The sequence below is a fragment of the Schistocerca cancellata genome, chromosome 1 (genome assembly GCF_023864275.1).
Source record: "Schistocerca cancellata isolate TAMUIC-IGC-003103 chromosome 1, iqSchCanc2.1, whole genome shotgun sequence".
Lineage (NCBI taxonomy): Eukaryota > Metazoa > Arthropoda > Insecta > Orthoptera > Acrididae > Schistocerca > Schistocerca cancellata.
This window is the reverse complement of record NC_064626.1, coordinates 537,047,428-537,072,387: the sequence shown is the minus strand read 5'-3', so window position 1 is coordinate 537,072,387 and position 24,960 is coordinate 537,047,428. Positions and strand designations below refer to the sequence as shown.

The 24,960-nt window shown below is 40.3% G+C and overlaps 2 protein-coding genes across 2 annotated transcripts in view; both read left to right on the top strand.

The window, feature by feature from the left end:
- LOC126188734 (trehalase-like) overlaps positions 1–14,670 on the top strand; it is a 139,286-nt gene extending 124,616 nt beyond the window's left edge. Inside the window, exon 6 of the mRNA XM_049930380.1 lies at positions 14,570–14,670. Coding sequence (XP_049786337.1) covers positions 14,570–14,670 — 101 coding nt within the window. The remainder of the gene's footprint in view (positions 1–14,569) is intronic.
- A 1,258-nt stretch (positions 14,671–15,928) lies between these two features.
- The window catches only part of LOC126188633 (alpha-amylase 2-like), a 174,049-nt gene continuing 165,017 nt past the window's right edge, over positions 15,929–24,960 (top strand). The window contains exons 1-2 of the mRNA XM_049930269.1: positions 15,929–15,952; positions 22,590–22,832. Of these exons, the coding sequence (XP_049786226.1) occupies positions 15,929–15,952; positions 22,590–22,832 (267 nt within the window). The remainder of the gene's footprint in view (positions 15,953–22,589; positions 22,833–24,960) is intronic.

Below are 24,960 nucleotides of genomic sequence, written 5' to 3'. Positions count from 1 at the left end.
GTTTGATCACAGCCTTGGTGATTGTCAGGACAGGTTCCAGTCCAATGAATGGAGTCTTTGCCCTCATCCTGGCCCATTTGTCGGCTTGTTCATTGCCACTGATCCCTGAGTGGCCAGGGACCCACACTAGGTTTACCCTATTGCTTCCCCCTAGCTTCACCAGAGCCCTGTGACATGAGGAGCTGTTGCAGGAGCTGCCAATTAATCCAGGGCTGCCTGGCTGTCTGAATAGATGTAGATGCTATGGTCCTTGTACCACCTACACATATTTTCCTCCACACACACACCCTGATTGCAGTAATTACAGCTTGGAATACTGAGGCCAGTTTTCCTAGAGAGATGATACCCTCCAGTCTTGGCTGAATCCCGTACACCCAGGCCCCAGTGCCTTGGTCTGATTTCGACCCATCAGTGAACCAGACAATGTGTCCCCCATATGGTGTTGAACTGTTTTTCCCACTGCTCCCTGCTTCCAATTATTATATTGTAAGGCTTGTTGAAGCAGTTGGGAGTTATTATATAGTCAGCCAGCATTTTCCCAGCCATTCCTATATTTACCTCACTCACTATTTTAGTGTGTCATTCTGGATATCCCAATGAGATCCAGTTTTTACCAGTTTTGAGTCTGTATGCACCAGCTGCTGCCTTCATCTTGACCCAAAAGTGTAGCGGAGGCATGTCCAGCATGGCTTCCATCTGAGAGGTTGGTGTGCTGCTAATTCCACCTGTTATGGCTAAGCAGGCCAGTCTCCACACCTTAGCAAGGTTCTTAGCTGCAACCTGCTGTTCTACCTTCTTCCACCACACTACGGCCCTGTACGAGATCCTAGGTCTAACCATGGTGTTTTATATCCAGTGCATACCTATGGGGCTTAGGTCCCAGTTTTTGCCACAAGTGCTTCAGGTACTCACTAGAGTACCTTTCGTCTTGGAGCAGATGTTCGTAATGTGAGGGGTCCATGTTAGTTTCTCATCTAAGGTTACCTCTAGATATCATACTATCCCCTCACAGGTAGAGTTTCATCAAAAAGCTTTAGATTCCAACTTGAGTGTTGGATATGCTTCTTTGTGAATGGTACCACAACAGTCTTCTTAGGATTAACTCTTAGATCCTGTTTAATGCACCAGTTTTGTACAATGTCCAGTGCATCTTGTGCTATATTCCTATCTGTCAGTAAATTTGCCAAGTAATACTATGACAAGGTCATCTGCGTATCCTTGGCAAAAACATTGTCTGGAATTTAGTTCCTCAATGGGTTTGTTCACCACTACATTCCACAATAAAGGGGACAAAACTCCTCCTTGTGGACAACCTCTAGTGGTGTTAATTACCATCTTGTCATTCATCATGGTAGCCTCTACCTTCCTTCCACAAAGCATGGCCCTAGTCCACCTACATATAGTGGTCCCTAGGTCATGCACCTCTGCTGCCCTAACCATGAAATCAAAGGTTGTGTTACTAAAAGCCCCCTTGATGTCCAGGAAGATGCAGAGGGCTATTTCTTGAAAGTGAAGTGCTTTCTGCATCCTCCCAGTGAGTTGATAGAGAGCTGTCTCACATGATTTACCTGGTTGATATGCATGTTGGTTTGAATGTAGAGGAGCCCTAGTTAGCCTCCTCTTCCCAACATGTACATTAACCAGTTTTTCCAATGTTTTTAGAATGAAGGAGGACAGACTGACTGGTTCATCCTTGGCCTTAGTATGATCAATTCTCCCTGGCTTTGGAATAAAGACAACCTTCACTGTCCTCTAGGCATTGAGAATGAGTCCTACTGCTAGGTTAACCCAGAATAATCTGCATAGGACTCTTTTAAGATTCTCTCCTGCTTGTTGCAAGAGAGCTGGAAAGATTCCATCTGGGCCAGGTGACTTGAATGGTTGGAATGTTCCCATTGCTCATTGGATTTTACTGAAGTTGACACACACCTTGGCTGATTCCCAGTCCTCTCTTCAATTGTCTGAGACCCATTGTCTCTCAGGGATCACATTCTGGTCTCTGTTATCTGCCAGAGCATATTGAGGAAAGTGAGTTTTGAGGAGCAGTTCCAGTGTCTCATGTGCTGTTTTTGTATATTCCCCATCCTCCTTCCTTGACATACCTTCTGTATTAGTTGGTAGGAGTTTGTGAAGTCTCACTTGAGCAGCCATGCCCTTCACTTCCTCACAGAATGCCTCCTTTGCTTATCTAATTGCAAGGTTGTAGTTGACAAGGGCCTCGCGATATTTTGCCCGTTGTCCTTTACATCTCGCAAGGTTAAACAGTCTTTGTACGTGCTCTCTTTGCCTTTCCAAGTTATGGTACCACCAAGGCACACACTATTTGTGGACTTCTTGGTGATTGAGTAGTTGTCCTCGTATGAGGTGAATATGGCAGATGTTACAGCCTCTGCTACTTCCTCAAACTCTACTGGATTCCTTATCTAGGTTTTAATTTCCGATAAGCTTAAGTTGAGGTTCCTCCTATATGTCTCCCAGTCTGTTTTCATGGGATTCCTTTAGGCCGCGGTCTGTCTGATTCCCACCTGAACCTTGAATTTAATACACCTGTGGTACAATGAGGATGGCTTTAAGGTCACATGCCATTGTTCAACATAGCTGCCCATCATCGTGGAACCAAAGGTTATGTCTATTACTTCTTCCCTTCTGCTATTGCTGATTGTAGGCTTGTCACCCTCATTCAGGGCCTCCAAGTTGTTAGACAAGAGAAATTCGAGAAGGTACTCACCTCTACTGTTGGTGTCCTTGCTGCCCCACACTAGGTTGTGGGCATTGACATCACATCCAACCAACAGTTGGCCGCATTGCCGATGGCAAGTTTCTGTCAGTCTCCTCACCTCCAGAGGAGGAGGAGAGCTGTCTTCGGAGGGAAGGTATGCTGAGGCCAAAACAATTTCCCTCATGATACCTTCCTCACACTGCTGCTTCCTGACAGTCACCAGGTCCCTGGAACAGAAATCCATCATTGACATGAAAGAAAGACCGCTAATAGAGTTTTAATTTATGTAAAAGTCAGTAATTCCACTTTTTATTGTGAGCTAATTTAGATCAGTTTAGCTAGCAACTGGGTTGGGTCTGATATGCTTAATTTTTTGTCCATGATTAACGTTATTGTGTTACTGGAAAATATAACTGCTATGAAAGTTATTTAAAGTCACTGAGGAATCACTTAGAGAATTATTTAGAGTCGTGCGGTGGCATAACTAGTGTATGGCAGTTGGGGCATGTGCCCTGTACACTGTTATTGTGGGAGCAGATTTTTGTAACAAGTCAAAAAATATGTGGAAGGGCAAATGAAAAGGGGAAGTGGGGGGGGGGGGGGGGAGAGCACATTAGGTTGGGGAGACAGAAAAAAAGAAGGGCGGGGTCTGGAGGGCACTAAAATGGGAAATAATGATCTCATGAGGAGATTTGTATTTTGCTGCGTTGTTCTACTGTGTTGAGCAATGGTTCCATAAAACATACCTCTCCCTGGTACAGAGACACTTGTGTCTTATTTTCAGCTACTTGATAGAGCCACTGTCATGATACCAAGTGAGCCAGTGCAATGAAAGTATAAAATTTATATTTCATGTTTTTGTTTTGTTTGTTGCAGCTTAGCATTAAGCAGCAATGAAACACTGAAGAGGGAATTATGGTACTGTTGCAAGCAATGCAACTTGGACTGTAGAGTTTTTACATTTTGAATTTGTATCACCACCACCACTGAACAGTTTCCCTTGTACAGTTGATCCAGTGTCTCTTGTATGGTTGACGAGTCTCTGACCTGTCATGGAGACTGTCACCCATAGTCCTTCCTCTGACAGTGAGGATATCCTTGATCCTATCCATCCAATGAGATCTGGGATTCTTTCAGGACACTTAATTTCCACTTCTCTTTCCATATTTATTCAACCTGTTCTTGTAGGCTCCAACCTCATTACATGTCTATACCACTATATTCTGGTAGTGCTGATTCAGTCTGAAAGAGCTGTCTTGATCCTGCCTTTCTCCTTCAACTCCTCATTCCTTAACTTATCCATCTTGGTTTTCTGGATAATGGATCTAATAAATTTTATTTACAACGTCTGGAGTCCTGATGACTCACTCTTTGTGAGGGTGCATGATTCGATACCCTTGGCCAATGTTGGCATAAAGTAATGGTTGAACATTACTGATTTTGTTTTTTTTGTGAATCATACTGTTCCCATAGAAGAGTCCTCACTTGTTGGTGAGATTCAGAACTATTTTGTCCACTGTTGGTAATCTCCTGTGTAATTAAATCAGCTTCAAAGATTCTACACAAAGTATGGAAAACTGTTCACATGTTCTAGCTGGTTGCCTCCTATTTCCACTCTTCCATGATGTCCATCTCTGTTGACTGGCAACATCTGACTTATATTAACAACATTGCACAACCCATTAACTCCCATATTGTAAGCTATGCAGATGACACGTCAATCTTATTCTATGCGAGTGAATGGTAATTTGATAAAAATATTTCATCTACAGCAAATTTTGAAGCATTTCTAAGGGATTTTCTAAGTGTTTTCAATGAAATGTTTCCACAAAAAATTTATTTTAATAAAATGACAAAATTAAAATGGATCACTAAAGGTATAAAAATCTCCAGAGCTAAGAAAAGGCAGCTACATAAGAAACTAAGACATAATAAAAAATTGAATTTATTGAATATGTTAATGATACAAAAGTACATTTAAGAAAGCTGTCAAAGCAGCATAGCTAATGACAAATAATAAATTAATCTTAAAACATGAGAATAAATCATAGGCAGTGTGGTCAGTTGTAAAACATGAATTAGGTATCAAAGGCTCTAGACATGGAATTAGTACAATTAAGCTTGAAGATGAGATCATTGTAAATCCGGCTCAAATTTCAGAATGCTTCAATGAATTCTTCATTAATGTAGTGAAACCAGAGGTTAATTTTGCAGATTATGAGAACAATATATGTCCCTTTGGACTAAAACATAATTCTGAATGCCTCACAAAATTCAAAACAATTTCAACAATAGATGTAGAAAAAATTATATTAAAACTAAAAAACAAAAATTCTGCAGGTTGAGATGGAATACCAGCAAAAGTCCTTAAATTTGTGTGTAAAATAATAGGCTACCCACTATCTAAAATAATAAACCAATCCTTTGAACAAGGAAGCTTCCCAGAGGTGCTGAAGTATGCAGAAGTAAAACCGTTGCTCAAAAAACGGTGAAGAGAGGATATGGGGAATTATTGTCCCATCTCCTTCCTTCCAATCCTATCAAAAATTTCTGAAAATGCTGCTGCTATGCAGATTCGAAATTTTATGGAGAAATATGATATTATTACGGAAAACCAATTTGATTTCCAGTGTGGCAAAAGCACTACTGATGCCATTAACAAGTTTATTGACAAGAGCAGCACATCATTAGACAACCATAATAAAGTTGCAGGAATCTTTTGTGATCTCACAAAAGCCTTTGACTCTTTAACTCATGCGCTGCTCATCTATAAGCTTGACAAGTATGGGATCAAGGGTAATGTTCAAAATTGGCTTACTTCATACTTATCAAATAGAAAACAAAGAGTGATTGTCTCATCAAATGCAGAAAATTACTATTCAAAATGGAAAACAGTAGCCCAAGTTGTCCCTCAAGGCTCAATTAAAGGACCTATTTTGTTTTTGTTCTATGTTAATGATTTATCGAACAATATAAATGCTCCATCGATTTTATTTGCAGATGACACATCTGTATTAATTGAAAACCAGGAGCCTGAAAACATCCCTCTCTACATAATAAACACAATGAACAAACTAGAAACGTGGTTCCAACTGAATGGATTAAGATTGAACATTTCCAAAACCCACATGGTCCAGTTCAGAACAAAACAGTGAAAGCCCCAAGAAATTAAAATAACTCATAAAAATCAGGATATAGAAGAAGTGGATTCTGTGAAGTTTTTAGGGTTAAACCTAGATAAAAATTTAAATTGGAATAAGCATGTTGACTACCTGTTAAACAAATTATGTAGCTTTGCATTTGCTATGCAAAGGACATCATGTCACACACTATTTGAAAAACAACAGTTCCCTCCTTATACATCTATGATATTATCATCTTTCTATATAGCAATTTAGAGTTATTTGAGAAAAACTGTTTCAATCACGCGTATAACACAAGAAACAAAGACAATTTTATGCTTCTCACTCATCGCTTAAACCTATATGCGCAGACTCCTTAGTATATGGCAATGAAAATTCATAACAAGCTAAAAGGAAAGAATGTTCTGAGTATGAACCTAGAGACACTGAAAACAAAGCTATATGATACACTTGTAAAATGCTGCTACTACACTGTTGAGGAGTTCATGAAGGATGAACTGAACATTTGAGCAGGATAAATTTACTTATAGTCTTGTGTGTAAATGTAGCTGTCCTTCACAAAAGGGAGGAAAGAAAAATAAAAGTTTATATTAATGTTAAAATTCTTTGTACCAATTAGGCCTAAGTTGTGTTATCCATTTTTTTGACATTTCTCCTGTACACTAATCATATGATTAGAAATTGTATTTTATGAGACGAATAATACACTATTCACTACTATTCACTATTCACCAATGACGTGTTCAAGAATGAGTTACTGAATGCTATACAAAAGTTAAAGAAATTTCTGGACAGTACTATGAAGCAGAATGTGATTGTTAATAGCATTCCATATAGACATGATCATCTCCACTTCATGTGTAAACACAGAAATTAGGAAAGCCAGCTCAAAATTTTGGAAAATATGCAAAATGTATCCAAATACCAAGTTTCTTTGTATAGATTTTCTTAAGACTGCTTCACCAAACATGGGATGCATCTGAACAAAAAGGGCAAGAAACTTTTGCCTGAGGAAATCAGTGAAATGTTGGAGAGACTCATCATTGTCACATGTCATTACCAACAACTCCAACAGCCCATTCTTCCAGGCATAAACACTCAGCAAATACACCTTACATTAAAGAAATAAAAGAAGCAGAGCCAGAAATCCTATGTGAAGAAGAGCAAACTGTGATGAGCACCCTACCTCCACTAGTTTTAAAGTAAACACCTGCAGAAATATTCCCACAAAAAATAGTATAAGCACCAGAAACGATTGCAGCAACAACAATAACAAGAACAGCAGCAGTTCCATCAACAGCAGAGTCAGCTCTGATACCAGCAGTGGCAGCAGAATCAACAGTAGCAGGACTAATTCCTGCATTAGTATCTCCGCTAAAAGTAGTAAAAACATCACAGTTACAGTAACAACAACAAATGCAGTAACAGCCCATCAACTGCAAAGCCAGCAGCAAAATCAACATAAAGAGGAACAGAACCATCATTAACAATAGCAGAAGTATCCATAAAAGTAGCAGAACCAACTCCAACATTAGCAGACCCATCACTGTCAATTAAAAAAACTTCAGACAGCAGATGGAAGCCAGTGTATCCATCCCATCTAAATGATTTTTAGTGGCAACCAGGAAGAAGGACAAGCCCAAAAGATAAACAGAGATATGACCCCATTTAAGCTGGAAAAGCAGAGAAATCTACAACAAGGTATTTAAAGCTTTGAAATAATCCACCAGAATGTACAGAGTCTGATCAATAAATTTAAACAGTTAGATGTGTTTGAAAATGAAACTATGCCTGATGTGCTTGCTTTTAGTGAACACTGGTTATCTGATGCCAAATTAGAACTTTTTAGACCTCTTAACATGGTACTAGCAAATAAGTTTTGCAGATCGTCAGTGGTGGCAGAGTATCAATGTATGTAAAAAGTAAATTTGATTTGAATTCTGTAAATGTAAGTAAATATTCATTAGTGATATGAATATAATAGAGGGAAACATTCCACGTGGGAAAAATATATCTAAAAAGAAAGATGATGAGACTTACCAAACAAAAGCGCTGGCAGGTCGATAGAAACACAAACAAACACAAACATACACACAAAATTCTAGCTTTCGCAACCAACGGTTGCCTCGTCAGGAAAGAGGGAAGGAGAAGGAAAGACCAAAGGATATGGGTTTTAAGGGAGAGGGTAAGGAGTCATTCCAATCCCGGGAGCGGAAAGACTTACCTTAGGGGGAAAAAAGGACAGGTATACACTCGCGCACACACACACACACATCCATCCACACATACACAGACACAAGCAGACATCTGTAAAGGCACACACATATATCCATCCACACATACACAGACACAAGCAGACATCTGTAAAGGCCTTTACAGATGTCTGCTTGTGTCTGTGTATGTGTGGATGGATATGTGTGTGTGTGTGTGTGTGTGTGCGCGAGTGTACACCTGTCCTTTTTTCCCCCTAAGGTAAGTCTTTCCGCTCTCGGGATTGGAATGACTCCTTACCCTCTCCCTTAAAACCCATATCCTTTGGTCTTTCCTTCTCCTTCCCTCTTTCCTGACGAGGCAACCGTTGGTTGCGAAAGCTAGAATTTTGTGTGTATGTTTGTGTTTGTTTGTGTGTCTATCGACCTGCCAGCGCTTTTGTTTGGTAAGTCTCATCATCTTTCTTTTTAGATATAAATATTCATTAGAATGGACAACAAACAATATTCAGTACATATAAAGATACCAAGTGATTAAATTTATGTTAAATGTTTATATAGACCTCCAAGTGAAAACTTTGAAGTTTTCTTAAGATAGTTTTGTGATATCACAGAGAATGTTTGTTTTATGTCACACCTGAATAAATTAGCAATGATATGAGATTTCCACATAAATGTATTAGCAGATAAGTTGCACACTAGAATGTTCAAGTATACTCTGCTTGAATATAGTGTGAGATACCTGATAAACACTGCAATCTGGGGGACTGAAACATGCTAGTCTGTGATAGATAACATAATCACCGGCATTCACCTTTATGATCTCTCATCTTTTGTTGTTATAAGTGCTTTGTCAGACCATCATGCAGTAGAACTAAGTGTGAGCATAAATAAGGTTCCTACACACAATTGCTATAGATACTTTAGGGCGAATACAGACCAAAATATAACTCATTTGAATAACATGCTAAGCAATATAGACTGGAACAATATTCTAACAACACATTACAGTTATGGAAAATTCTCAAGTGAAATATCCTACATTCTCAACCAAGCCTGCCCATTAATAAAAAACATAATTCAGTCACATGTTGTGATCCAAAACTGGGTATCAGGTTCAGTCACTGAGGCTAGAGAAAAACTAAGATGGTATGAGTATGCTATGTTAAATGATTTGAGCAATAAAATATTAAAAGATTTCAAAAAGTATCAGAAATACTACATGGACCTCCTACATTTTGAAAAACAGAAATATTTTGGAAGTGTCATTCAAGACTCAAACAATATTTGCAGAACATCATGGTCACTAGTAAACTGAGAAACAGGTAAACCTGGTAAACATACAACAGAAAATAATTTGCTGATAAATGGTACATTAGGAACTGATCAGGATGCAGTAGCAGATCGGTTTAACAATTATTTTTGCCTCTGTTGACTCCAGCGTAAACAATCAGCTTAAAAACCAGAAATACAAATTCAGAGGAACAGTAGCGTCAGGAAGCATATTTTTGACACCAGCAGGTGAGGAAGACATAATTAAAATAGTGAACAGCTTGAAGAATTCTTATGAAGCAGGATATGTTGGTCTTAGTCTGGACACTCTTAAGCAAATATTCATAAAATTGCATCACGTTTATCAGTAATTATCAACTTTCATGTGGAAATGGTCTAGTTCCAGATGAGCTGAAAATTGCTCGAGTTATGCCCACTTTTAAAAAAGGAAACAAATCTAGTAGAAAACTTTCGACCCATATCTGTTCTTCCAATAATATCCAAAATCCTTGGGAAATTAATATTCATAAGAATCTGGAACTTCCTGGTAAGCAAAAGAGTAATTCCTTGGAGGCTGTAAAGGTTTGTCAAGGGATGATCTACCATTACAGAAGCATCCAACTTAATCGAAAACGTTACATGTACATGGTATCTTTCTAGATTTACAAAAAACACTTGACTGTGTTGATATGACCATTTGCTGGACAAACAGTGGAACTATGGCGTTCAAGGCACAGCCCATAATCTGATGTTTCTATTAGCACTACAGAGGAAGCATCAAATCAAACAGCACTGACATTAATTATGGTATTCCACAGGGGTCAATATTACGACCACTTCTTTTTATTATTTATGTTAATAATATTCAGTGTATAACAAACCCTACTACAGGTATCTTATATCCAGATGATACCACATAATATGCTGTAATCCTAGCTATTCACAACGTGAAATGGAATCCAGCATTGCAGCAGGATTAATTCTGCAATATTTTAATGAAAACAAACTAAAATTAAATAAATCAGTCTGTATTGAATTTGATATTGGGAGGCAAAAAACCCATGAAAACCAAATTTTGATGGGTGATGAATAAGTTAAAAAAAGATACTCGACGAAGTTTTTTGGCATGACACTTGATGCAGAGTTAAATTGGTCTGACCATGTAAAAGTTATTTGCAAAAAGCTATCTACTACCACATATGCCCTAAGAAAACTAACATATTTTTGTAACATTACCACTGTGAGGCAAATCTATCTTGCACTGTTTGAAACCCATCTAAGCTATGGGATCCATCAATAAAGATAATATGAAAAGACTACTTATCTTACAAAAGAAGGCACTTAGAATTATTGGAAAGAAATGTGCCAGGGAATCCTGCAGATATTTCTTTAAAGAATTTAGAATACTAACTGAAGGTAACCTGTATGTACTTCAGATAATCATTATGGCAGTAAACAGTAACGAAATACTTAATAAAGAAATACATGAGCTCATCACTAGAGGTAGAGAGAGACCCCATACTGTCTCTCATGGAACCACACTTTGCGAGAAAAGCTCTCACTATGCAGGGTCTCGACTAAATTTAGAAAAAAATTGTGTAGATAATACCAGACAATAATATGTAACTCTAGAAACTAAGGCTCTGACTCATCCAGAAGACTGGAACAGTCTTTTTGAACAGCTTCCACCCTAATATCTCCAAACTGCCCATTACAGAATTAAAAATGAAATTAAAACTATGGATCATAAACCATCCTGTGTATGCAACAGTTGAGTTTATAGATTTAGTAAACTTGTATAATGGAAGACCCTTTTTCTAAAAATATGTGACTTTCAGATCTTAGATTGTGTCACAAACTGTAAATATATGGATCTCAGATCTGAAGACGGTATCACAAACTGCAAGGTTTTAATCTATGCACTGCTATAGCAAATTGTTTTTATGTCTAGTCCATATGTGTAACATAGTTCTCTCGACTAATTTTAGAAAAAAATGTGTAGATAATACCAGGCAATGTAACTTTAGGAAGTAAGGCTCTGACTTCTCCAGAAGGCTGGAACAATCTTTTTTTTTTGTAATCAGTTGGTGCTGGATCGAAACAAAAAAGAAATTGATATAAACTTTTCAGACAGAAGATATGATCCGTTTCCTTTTCGTTTTGTTCCATAAAGTTATATGTTTGGCTCGAAAATGATCGAATCCTGCTACTAGCTTTAGTGCCATCTCGAAATTTCGGCTAGGTGAAAGACAGGTCTTTTAAGAAAAAGTTCTTGACCATAGCAACAAGTCATTTTAAAACGCCCCTCCAATATTTTACTTCTGTGTCAATCTGAGATGTTACTTTCTTATCTATTCACCCCATGATTTGTCCTCTAGCTTTTGAAGTTCATCTACATCTGCAGCTGTAAGGATACTCTGAAAGTCACATTTAAGTACCTGGCAGAGGGTTCATCGAACCACCTTCACAACAATTCTCTATTTTTCCAATCTCGAACAGCGTACGGGTAAAACGAACACCTATATCTTTCTGTGTGACCTCTCTGATTTTCCTTATTTTATTATGATGATCGTTTCTCCCTACGTAGGTCGGCATCAACATTTTCGCATTTGGAGGAGAAAATTGGTGATGAAATTTCGTGAGAAGATTCCGACACATCGAAAAACTCCTTTGTTTTAATTTTGTCCACCCCAAATCCTGTACCATTTCACAAACACTCTCTCCAATCCTATCTATTAAGGATCTCAAAAGGGGATGGACGATGTAGTGTAGGCAGTCTCTTTAGCAGATTTGTTACATTTTCTACGTGACCCAGTCAGCAAAACGCAGTCTTTGGTTTGCCTTCCCCCAAACATTTTCTGTATGGTCTTTCCAGTTTTTAAGTTGTTCGTGACTGAAATTCCTAGGTATTTAGTTGAATGTACGATCTTTACATTTGACTGATAAATTGTGTATGGAATTTTAACGGATTCCTTTTAAGACTCATGTGGATTACTTCACAGTTTTCGTTATTTATGGTCAACTGCCAATTTTTGCACCATACAGATATCTTTTCTGTCTTCCCGCAATTTGTTTTGATCTCTGATGACTTTACTAGACGACAATCGACAGCATCATCTGCAAACTAGAGATGGGCGAACTGAAACACGTAACTGTTTCGAAATAAATGATACAATACAATGTAATGTTTCGATACGGTGTTTCGAAACAGTGAAACAGTTTGTGTTTTGTAATCTAATAAACCTACACATTTTATCATCTTGAATGTCTACAGTATAAGTATGTCCATATAAACACAAATGAGGTGCGAGAGCGCTAATCATATCGCAGAAAGTATGAAACTATCACTTAGGCGTCTTGGCAGTTTCGTATTTCCTGCAGCAAATGTACTGCTTTTGTGTCGTGTGACTTTCATACTTTTCAGTTGGTTGAGGGAAGCCATAGCTGAAGTCAGAAGAACCAACACGAACGGAACTGGATGTGGGAGCAAACTGCAGAAACAACGGATATGCTACTGGGATTCCCACATTCCGTTAGTATGGGTAATATACCCATCCTGATAATTTCCATGCACACAAAGGGAATCATTGTGAGAATAGGCACAGTGACTATAGACTCACAAATAACTCCAAATAATTCTAATAAATAACAAAATATAACAGAAAAAATTTTTGTCTTTCTAAGTGTTTCGAACCGTTACTATAAATTCACCATGGTTCCCAGCCCTTCCCGTTCACCATTACACCATCAGTGATATGTCAAACAGATTGCTTGCAATTATACCTACATCAAATTTATGTATATGTCTAATAACTGTCACTCTACGCCTTTTTTTTATTCAAAATGTTGTAGGCTTACTTGCGTTTCTTAATATGATTACTGTACTTGAACAGAGAAGCGTAATTTAACTGAATGATTTTCACATATTTATTATTTTGGATGTGGATAGTATGCGTTGTTTTATTGTTTGGTTAGTGTTTATGAAGCAGATGTTACGCCATTTCGGAATAGGACAGTCACCTAGAAACGAAGCTTTATTTTCGGATATCTTAAGCTTCATGCTATTGCTTGTCAAAACGATTTCGACACTCTTGAAAGTGTTTCATGAAGTGGTATGTTGTGTTTCAGTACCTGTGCCGAGCCCGAATCTCGTCCGACACAGAGCGGAATGAAACATCACTGTTTCGATACAATTAGTCCGTTCCAAGCACAGGTGGACTGAAACAGCCTTATTTTGAAACAACGCTACAGTTTCTGTGTCTGGTTCGAGATCGAAACTGGTCCGATTATCCGAGACAGGGGCGGAATGAAACACCACTGTTTCGAAACAGTGAACCACAGCCGTTCCGAAACACTGAAACAGTTCCACGTATCGATACACTGTATTAAAACATAGAAACAGTGGCCATGTCTACTGCAAACAATCTAAGATGGCTGATAAGATTGTCCCCTAAATTGTTTATATAGATAAGGAACAGCGAAGGGCCTATAACACCACCTTTGGGAACGCCAGAAGTCAACTTGTTTTACTCATTGACTTTCTGTCAGTTACTATCAACGACCTGGTTACTATGAACTGTAACCTCTCTGACATGAAATCACGAATCTAGTCACATAACTGACACAATGTCAAAAACCTTCTGGAAATACAGAATCAATTTGAAATCCTTTGTCAATAGCACCCAACACTTCATGCGTTTAAAGAGCTAATTGTGTTTCAGAAGAGCGATGTTTTCTTAATCTGTGTTTACTTCGTGACAATATGCCATTCCATCTGAAGTAATTCATGATGTTCGAACACGATGTGTTTCAAAACCCTGCTGCATATCGACGTCAGTGCTATGGATCCGCAGTTAACACAGATTTCCTATGTTGAGCTCAATTTTACATGGGCAGTTACATCCTCATTACGTTTTGAAAGCTATGGAGTTCCATAACAATAAACATGGGACACAAGATACTCTAGTCTTGCTTTGCGAGTACCCTAAAAATCGTCTTTGTTGTTTCTTGCCATTCCTCATGGTTCTGAAGAACAAAGCTTTATTTAAGTCCTTCGTAAAGTCAGTATATTACCTGCATATCGTGTCCCATGACCATCGCGAAGGAATGCATTTGTTATGTAGTTCACAGGGTCGTTGGCAACTGAATCGCTTCGTCATTTGCTTTATATGTGTCATCTGGATCCACTGACATGATGTTTTTCACGCCATTATTATTGTTTTCAGATAAACCACATGCTGCACTGCTTTCCATACTTTTCACCACATTATTACACTCTGATCTTTCTACACTGGAGCTCGAGCTGGAACTAGCTGGCTGTGTTTAATTCTTAAATAGCACATCAATTTTTACACTTTTTCTCACCGTTTCCTCTTTCTTTATTGCCTATCTTTCACGAGTTTCCTGTCTTTAGAGCCGTTTCACATTTTAATTAATAATGAATTATAAATCACACTCTACAAATTAAACAACTGTACTCTTTTCAGTTTCCAATTAAACTTGACTGCCAGCCAAGTGGCAGCCTGCTATAATGACTGCCAATACTTCTTTTGAATTTGAAGTGGCATTGTTGAATGTCAACACTGGCTACTCATATGGCAGTGTTGGCAGCTTCCCTTACCACAAAACTCAACTGTGAGCAGAGACATTTGTCTTCCTAATGTACACCACAGGAGAAGGCATGATACTGAATAAAATGGACAATGGTCACACTGTCATGACATAATGTCATTGCTAAAACAAAACATGTCCTTTTCTTCTTACCTGACTTACCTGACCATACTGTTCATGAGTTGATTTTTGTCAGTGTTATTCATATACATTTCATTGTGATTTCACATTCTCTTCTCAAGCGTTGTGAATAAAATGTTTTAAAAAACAAACAGATTAAGACACATCCACACTGGATGTGCCACTCTGTGCTGCACACAGCAGCGCAAAGTGGTGCAGAGGATTGCAGAACTGCACAGAATGGAGAATAGTGCAGATACTAACCAAAGAATAGGTGACAGATCCTTTTGAATGGTCAACAGCAATTGTGGGTGTCAAGGTGTCCCACTTCATATTTACAAAAAACGTGAGTGTAAGCTTCAGTTTAGAACGGCACTTCCCCTCCAGCGCTCAGTATTTCCCCTACAGCCCCCACCGCTATCGCTCTCCCCACACGTGCCCTGCCGTCTGCTCATCTACTGGCCACGGTATTCTGCGTGCACTACATGCATCAATGTTGCAGTATGCACGCGCGCCCGTCAATGAAAAATGGAAGCGTGAAATGCCCTCCAAACAGCTCTGCCATTCTGCCACGAACGAACTGTTTCCTTTGATCTATCGACACTGCATGGAACTTGTTCATTGCTGCGCAGAGCAGGACAGTTTGAAGACCTCACTGGCCACGCCGCACTGTGCCAAATCTAATTTTTTGGTTCTGCAAGGCTAGGTGAGGCCAGTGTGGACGTGGCTTTATAAGTCGACCCTTAAAATCCGCCGCCCTAGGCCTATTCTGCCTCGGCCAAGTAAGCTCCTGCATCGCCCCAAGCAACACGAAGCAGCTAAAACCATCAGACCATGCCTGACCACCAACAAAAATGACGACGACCCCACCCCCTGAGGTAATGACCTGCAGGCAATCAAAATAAACACTCACGCAGTCGGCAACAGAGTCCTGTGCACAGACACACTGACTGACTCACTCACTGACCCATCATCGCCCAGCCCAAAACACTAAGGATAGGATGAAATTTGGAGAGGGTGTTGATATTATACTGTAGGCATCGTTTAAAAGGGGATTTTCCGAAATCCCACCCCTAAGAGGGTGATATAGGGGATGAAAGGTATTTCAAGAATATGTCGCTATTAAGGCAATTTGGAGGCTGGAACTATAAGAAGAAATTTGGTATTTGGTTTCTGTGTCAGAAATAAAGAAATATGGATTTCAGCAATTTTGGAAATTTAACTGCTAAGGGGGTGAAATAAAGGGTGAAAGATTTTTGAAAACAAATCGTTATTAAGGGGCTACTACGGCAACTGCATATATGAAAATCAGTATTTGACTTCTCGGTTAGAAATAAAAAAAATTGTGTGTTTCATTGTTTTTGGAAATTGAATCCCTATGGGGGGTGAAATAGGCGACGAAAAGTTTTACAGAAACGTTTAATTATGAAAGCAGAATCGCTTTTTGGTCAGAAGCACTTTCTGAAAAAACCTTGCTTTTATGGCCTTAATCAGAGTGAAAATTTTATAAGATGCTACAATTTGTGAACGAAATAAAAGAAAGCAATTTAATAGTCTCACGACAAATCGGCTTTGTCAGAATTGCATAGAGGAAAACAGATCTTTAATATATTAATTTTTCAATGGGCTTACAAAATAGATACCACGTTTAAAGGCGATTCCATGTAAAGGAATATCCGTTTGAGGCGAGAGAATTCAGTACCAGGTGTAGTACTGGCGGTAATAACTGTAGAACCACTTATCCGATTTCTCCCATTCTTTTTTTAACTCTCTGCAAAGATTGGCATCCATGTGAAGAGTCACTAACTTTTTTAGAGTATGTAGATATATTGGGTTGGTGCATAAATTCGTAGAGTTTGTCCATAAATTTAATGAAAATAACAGATACCCATAATAGAGACATTAGTCATCAATAATATATTCTGCTTAACGATTTACAACAGTCTGCCAGCGCTGGGGTAACTTTCCGATTCTTCGATTGTAGATATCACGCGGTTTTGAAGCGAAGGACTCGTCGAACCATGTGCGGAGCACATTTGCATCCAGAAAGGAAATTCCGTGAAGGTTTTCCGATAGAGATCGGAAAAGGTGGAAATCTGAGGGCTCAAGATCAGGTGAATATGGAGGTTGCGGAATTACTTCCCAACCCAAGTCCTGTATAATATGTTTTGTTAGTATAGCAGAATGCGGGCGGGCGTTATCGTAGAGTGGCACCACTTCACGCTGTTTTCCTGGTCGTCGTTCTTGGATTGCGTCTGCAAGCCGTCTCAGTTGTTGACAATAAATGTTAACAGTGATGGTTACACCTCGGGGAAGCAGTTCATAGTACAACACACTGCCGCTGTTCCACCGGATGCACAATATCTTTTGTGGATGCGCGTAAGTCTTTGTATGGGAGTTACTGATTTGTTTGGGTTCAGCCATTCATTTCTTTTCTTTACGCTAGTATAAAGACACCGTTTCTCGTCACCAGGAACGATACGGGATAGGAACGGTCTGTGTTATTCACGAGCTAAATGACGACGAGCAAGCAGAGACCCACTGATTTTGTAATTTTTGCTTAGAACCACCGATTTTTGAACGTTCCACATTGCAGGCAAATGTCGCACGGTGGTGAAATGATCACAGTTCATCACATCTGCCAGTACTCGAGTACGCTGACGTAGATCATTGTGGATTATTGCGCTTAAAAGATCTTAATCAAACCCCGAAGGTCTTTTTATTTATTTATTTATTCTTTGCCCATGGATTCCAGCTGAAAATCCAGGTGAGAGTATTGGGTGTGTCATACAATAGGCTATTAACATCAAACTTGATTTCATTATATATAAATGAAACAAATAATTAAACAGAAATAGTCTATAAGCATACAAAGGTATTACATGTTTCACATTATATATAAACACAAATCCAAACAACATACAGAAATGATAATTGTTAAAGGTACATTTCGGTAATGATATAACATATTTAAACACCATCTTAGTATTCACTCAAACTGCATATACATTTCTCTGTGAGATATAGTTTCAAATGATTTTTAAAACATTTTAGGTCTGTTTCTTTTTTAATGATTTTGGGGAGTTTATTAAAAACCTTTTGCCTGCTTCTTCAGGGGCAGTCATAGACAGTTTTAGATTTCTGTTTATCATGTAGTAATTTTCATTTCCTCTTGTACTGTGTTTGCGTACATCTTTATTTAGGAGGTGTTTATCGCTTGACCTTACCGCCATTATGCTTTGGTATATGTACAGTGAATATACTGTCATAATATTATAGTGTACAAAAGCTTGCCTACAGGTCTGTCTTGGTGGTATTTTTGCAATGCATCTCACTGCCCTTTTCTGAATTGTGAATATTCTTTTTAAGTAGCCAGATTTTTCTTCCCCATATATGAACTGAATAAGACAAATGTGGGAAGACAAGTCGATAATACATTGATACAAAGGCTTTATCATCCACAGATTTGCATTTTCGATATTCAGGAGTGCTTCCTTCTCAAGCTCCTCCTTTGTGTCAGCTGTGCAAATGAGTGTTGTGTCATCAGCATACATTATAAGTTTCTGATTTATATAGCGAGGAAAGTCATTTACGTAGAGTATAAATAGTATTGGCCCGAGCACCAACTCTTGCGGCACACCATTTTTAACTGTTTGCAATTCTGATCTGTAGTTTGTTCAGAACATGGAGAGTCCACTAAAGGCCAAACGATCCTCCTTAAAACGAGACTACCATTTCCTTACCGTGCTCTGTGCAAGGGTATTATCCCAATACAGAGCGTTAACGTTTCTGGCTGCCTCAACTGTGTTGACCCCACTACTGAACTCAAATAGAAGAATATGTCGGAAATGTTCCGATTTCTCCACTTGGCACTCCATTTTCTAGCGTCTACAACTCAACTCACTATCTCCAAATGACAAAATGACAATATGTAAATTGGGACAGCAACAGTGACCTACAAATAAAGGTGACTGTCAATAAATAAACTCATAGCAATGGAATAGCAACATGCATAACCGGAACGCAGCGAGCTTATGCAGCAAACTAATACAAATTCGATTAAAGAAAATCCAAAATTGAAGAAAATATGTGCAGACTATACAGTCTACCAGAGACTAGCAGCGGACGCTCAGATAGTACAGTATATGTACAATATTTAAAATTACGTCGTTTGCTATCCTTCCTGGTGTTGCAACTGTAATGGTCAGCAGTGAACTTATGATCGTGTCTGTCGAAGTTTAATTAATGTTTACCCTGTCATTGTCCACGGCAGAAGCAAGGAGGTAAGAGAAATGTAAAGAACTAAAAATCTTCTGACTCATATCATCGTGCCACTTGGGCTGTGTGCATTTCAACTGCAATCCTCATTCATAGAAGCGGTTCGTCACTTGGAGTTGCCTTGCATTCTGGTATAGAAGAAACAAAGGTTAGCGTTTCACATTCTATCGACAACGGAGTCATTAAAGTACATGCTCGGATCGGAGCAGAAAATAGGTCACGTCTTGTTTAGGCTACATCCGTTCCAAAATGACTCAAATGGCTCTGAGCACTATGGGACTTAACATCTGAGGTCATCGGCAGGATTCGAACCTGCGACCGTAGCAGTCGCGCGGTTCCGAACTGAAGCGCCTAGAACCGTTCTGTCACCGTAGCCGGCGCTACATCCATGAAATCTATCTCAAATGATTTACAGAAATCGCGTAACACCTAGTTTGGGATGGCTGTACAACAGTTTGAACTGCCGTCAACTGAATGCGAACCTGTTTCTCAACAACGAGCGAAGTTACTCAGGTAACTTCAGTTGTAGCAACAAATAATCCTGGACAAATAGTGAGTGTTGTGACGAATACAGGGATTAGCGACCACAAGGCAGTTGCTCCTAGGCTGAATACCATAACACCTACAACCATCAAAAAGAAAAGCAAAGTAGATCTATTTAAAAAAGCTGATAAAAATGCTCTTAACGCCTTTTTAAGAGACAATCTTCACTCCTTCCGATCTTATTATGTAAGTGTAGAAAATTTGTGGAATGTTTTCAAAGAGATAGTATCAACAGCAATTGAGAGGTATATACCACATTAATTAATAAGTGATGGTACTACTACCCCATGGTACACAAAACGGGTCAGATCGTTGTTGCAGAAGCAACGAAAAAAGCATGCCAAATTGAAAAGAACGCAAAATCAAAAAATGGTTCAAATGGCTCTGAGCACTATGGGACTCAACTGCTGAGGTCATTAGTCCCCTAGAACTTAGAACTAGTTAAACCTAACTAACCTAAGGACATCACAAACATCCATGCCCGAGGCAGGATTCGAACCTGCGACCGTAGCGGTCTTGCGGTTCCAGACTGCAGCGCCTTTAACCGCACGGCCACTTCGGCCGGCAAGAACGCAAAATCCCCAACATTGGCAAAGTTTTACAGAAGTTCGAAATATAGCGCGTACTTCAATGCGAGATGCTTTTAATAATTTCCACGACGAAATTCTGTCTCGAAATCTGGCAGAAAACCCAAAGAGATTCTGGTCATACATAAAGCACACCAGTGGCAATCAATACCTTCGCTGCGCGATAACAACGGTGAAGTCACTGATTACAGTGCCACTAAAGCAGAGTTATTAAACACGGTTTTCCGAAACTCCTTCACCAAAACAGATGAAGCAAATATTCCTGAATTCCAATCAAGAACAACTGCCAAGATGAGAAACATAGAACTAGATATCCTCGGTGTAACAAAGCAGCTTAAATCACTTAATAAAGGCAAGGCCTCCGGTCCAGATCGTGTACCAGTCAAGTCCTTACAGAGTATGCTGATGCAATAGCTCCATATTTAGCAATTATATACGACCGCTCGCTCACAGAAAGTTCTGTACCTAAAGAGTGGAAAATTGCTCGAGTCACACAAACCCAGTAAGGGAAACAGGAGTAATCCGTTGAACCACTAACGTCCATTTGCAGTATGGTTTTGGAACATATATTGGAACATATACCTCGAAGAAAACGATTTATTGGCAGATAGTCAGCACGGATTCAGAAAATTATCGTTTTTGTGAAACACAACTAGCTCTTTATACTCATGAGGTAATGAGTGCTATCGACAGGGGATGTCAAATTGATTCCATATTTTTCGGTATCCAGAAGGCTTTCGACCCCGTTCCTCACAAGCGTCTTGTAACCAAACTGCGCGCCTATGGAATATCGACTCAGTTGTGAGACTGGATTCGTGATTTCCTGTCAGAAAGGTCACACTTCATAGAAATAGACGGAAAGTCATAGAGTAAAACAGAAGTAATATCCGGCGTTCCCCAAGGAAGTGTTATAGGCCCTCTGTTGTTCCTGATCTATATTAACGACATAGGAGACAATATGAGTAGCCCTCTTAGATTATTTGCAGATGATGCTGTCATTTACCGTCTTGTAAAGTCATCAGATGACCAAAACGAATAGCAAAATAATTTAGATAAGATATCCGTGTGGTGCGAAAAGTCTCAGTTGACCCTCAATAAAGAAAAGTGTGAAGTTATGCACATGAGTTCTAAAAGAAATCCGCTGATTTCGATTACACGATAAGTTACACAAATCTGAAGGCTGTAAATTCAACTAAATACTTAGGGACTTCAACTACAAATAACCTAAATGGGAACGATCACATAGATAATACTGTGGGTAGAGCAAACCGAAGACTGCGATTCATTAGCAGAACACTTAGAAGTGCAACAGGTCTACCAAAGAGACTGCTTACACTACGCTTGTCCGCCCTATTCTGGAGTATTGCTGTGCGGTGTGGTATCCGCATCAGGTGGGACTGACGGATGACATAGAAAAAGTACAAAGAAGGGCAGCTCGTTTTGTATTATCGAGAAATAAGGGAGACATGGCAATCATTAAAACAAAGGCGTGTTTTGTTGCGACGGGATCTTCTCATGAAATTTCAATCAGCAGTTTTCTCCTCCGATTGCGAAAACATTCTGTTGGCACCCACCTACATAGGGAGAAATGATCATAACGATAAAATAAGAGAAATCAGGGCGCGCACAGAAAAATTTAAATGCTCGTTTTTACCGTGTGCCGTTCGAGAGTGGAACGGTAGGGAGACAGCATGAAGGTGGTTCATTGAACCCTCTGCCAGGCGCTTTATTGTGAACAGCAGAGTAATCACGTAGATGTAGATGTAGGTCTGCTACGGAAAGATTAGGGGTTGCAGGCAGGAGTCAAGTCTTGTAATTCTAGTGCCTCAAACTTATTTGCCGGCAACACTAAATTATGGGCTCTGGCCAATATTATGTCGTGTACAGAAGGTCAAATGCTGTAGTGGAGTAGGCTTACCGGAAAATTGTGCGCAGTGTACCTGTCGGAATGTCACAAGCGACAACGCTACTGCGTGTCTCCGCCGAATTTATTCCCCGTAATTCTCTGCTGCGACAGCATTCCATTACCATTAGCGCAGCCATCATCAGCCGCCGGCGCATTCACAACCGCTCGGACTGAGGAAGCGGAACTGGGTGCTTGTCACAGTGCGATGCTCGTGTGAAGCTGCGGCTTCCGCCGGCTGGCTCAAAACAGGCCTCCTCCCCCACAGAGGGAGTTGTGCTCGTCATGCTGGCTACCTTGGCGGCGCTGGCTGTGCTCCCGGCGCTGCTCGGGCTGCTGCCACTGCCGGCGGCAGCGACCATCGTCCATCTGCTGGAGTGGAAGTTCGCGGACATCGCCAGGGAGTGCGAGCAATTCCTTCCGCACTGGGGCTACACTGCTGTGCAGGTGCGTCGCGAGGACGCGCGTTTTCCGATGCCCCAACAACTCAAAAATATTGTCCGAGTCCACGCTGGCACTCGCTGCTGTGGCTGACGCGAGTGACTATAAATGATTCTGACTATTCCACTGTTCCCAGCACAGCCCGCACGGGATCTCAGTTTAAACTGTTTTTATACCGCAAATTATTACATCGAACCAACTGAATTAAGCTCACTGCAATGAAATATACACTACTGGCCATTAAAATTGCTACACCAAGAAGAAATGCACATGATAAACGGGTATTCATTGGACAGATATATTATACTAGAACTGACATGTGATTACATTTTCACGCAATTTGGGTGCATAGATCCTGAGAAATCAGTACCCGGAACAACCACCTCTGACCGTAATAACGGCCTTGATACGCCTGGGCATTGAGTCAAACAGAGCTTGGATGGCGTGTACAGGTACAGCTGCCCATGCAGCTTCAACACGATACCACAGTTCAACAAGAGTAGTGACTGGCGTATTGTGACGAGCCAGTTGCTCCGATCACCATTGACCAGTCGTTTTCAATTGGTGAGAGATCTGGAGAATGTGCTGGCCAGGGCAGCAGTCGAACATCTTCTGTATCCAGAAAGGCCCGCACAGAACCTGCAACATGCGGTCGTGCATTATTCTGCTGAAATGTAGGGTTTCGCAGGGATCGAATGAAGGGTAGAGCCACGGGTTGCAGCGTATCTGAAATGTAACGTCCACTGTTCATAGTGCCGTCAAAGAGAACGAGAGGTGGCCGAGACGTGTAACCAATGGCACCCCATACGATCACGCCGGGTGATACGTCAGTATGCCGATGACGAATACACGCTTCCAATGTGCGTTCACCGCGATGTCGCCAAACACGGATGCGACCATCATGATGATATAAGCAGAACCTGGATTCACCCAAAAAAATGACGTTTTGCCATTCGTGCACCCAGGTTCGTCGTTGAGTACACCATCGCAGGCGCTCCTGTCTGTGATGCAGCGTCAAGGGTAACCGCAGCCATGGTCTCCGAGCTGATAGTCCATGCTGCTGCTAACGTCGTCGAACTGTTCGTGCAGTTGGTTGTTGTCTTGCAAACGTCCCCATCTGTTGACTCAGGGATCGAGGCGTGGCTGCACGATCCGTTACAGCCATGGGGATAAGATGCCTGTCATCTCGACTGCTAGTGATACGAGGCCGTTGGGATCCAGCACGGGGTTCCGTATTACCCTCCTGAACCCAACGATTCCGTATTCTGCTAACAGTCATTGTATCTCGACCAACGCGAGCAGCAATGTCGCGATACGATGAAGCGCAATCGCGATAGGCTACAATCCGACCTTTATCAAAGTCGGAAACGTCATGGTCCGCATTCCTCTTCCTTACACGATGCATCAAAACAACGTTTCACCAGGCAACGCCGGTCAACTGCTATTTCATATGAGAAATCGGTTGGATACTTTCCTCATGTCAGTGAGTCGTAGGTGTCGCCACCGGCGCCAACCATCTTCTTGCTGTCGGTTAATTTCGCGTCTGTAGCACGTCATCTTCGTTGTGTAGCAATTTTAATGGCCAGCAGTGTATGTACTCGATTGGGATGAGATCAATGAAGAGGCAAAGAATTAACGGAAGCGAAAACCGTTCAGAAATGCAGAAGCTGGCATCCAGTGGATGAATAAAATTCTGTAGTCGAGCCCAGATTTTCTGCTTATCGCTAATAGTCATCCCAACCATGAGGCAACACGAGTTCTGAGGATGCCTTCGAACCTGGCTCTACATCTACATTCATGTTCATGGCGGACGGCATTTTGAATATAACCTCAGTCCACCTCCATTTTATGTTACGGGGCAAGATTGATTGTTGGTAAGATTCTTCTTGTGCTTGGAAAACTCAAATTTACCTTCATTCTCATTACGCGGGATATACACTGGAAGTAATACAAGGTGACTCAAAAGTCCGTTAACATTTTAAAAATGGTTCAAAAGGCTCTGAGCACTATGGGACTTGACTTCTGAGGTCATCAGTCCCCTAGAACTTAGAACTACTTGAACACCACACACATCCATGCCCGAGGTAGGATTCGAACCTGCGACCGTAGCGGTTGCGCGGTTCCAGACTGTAGC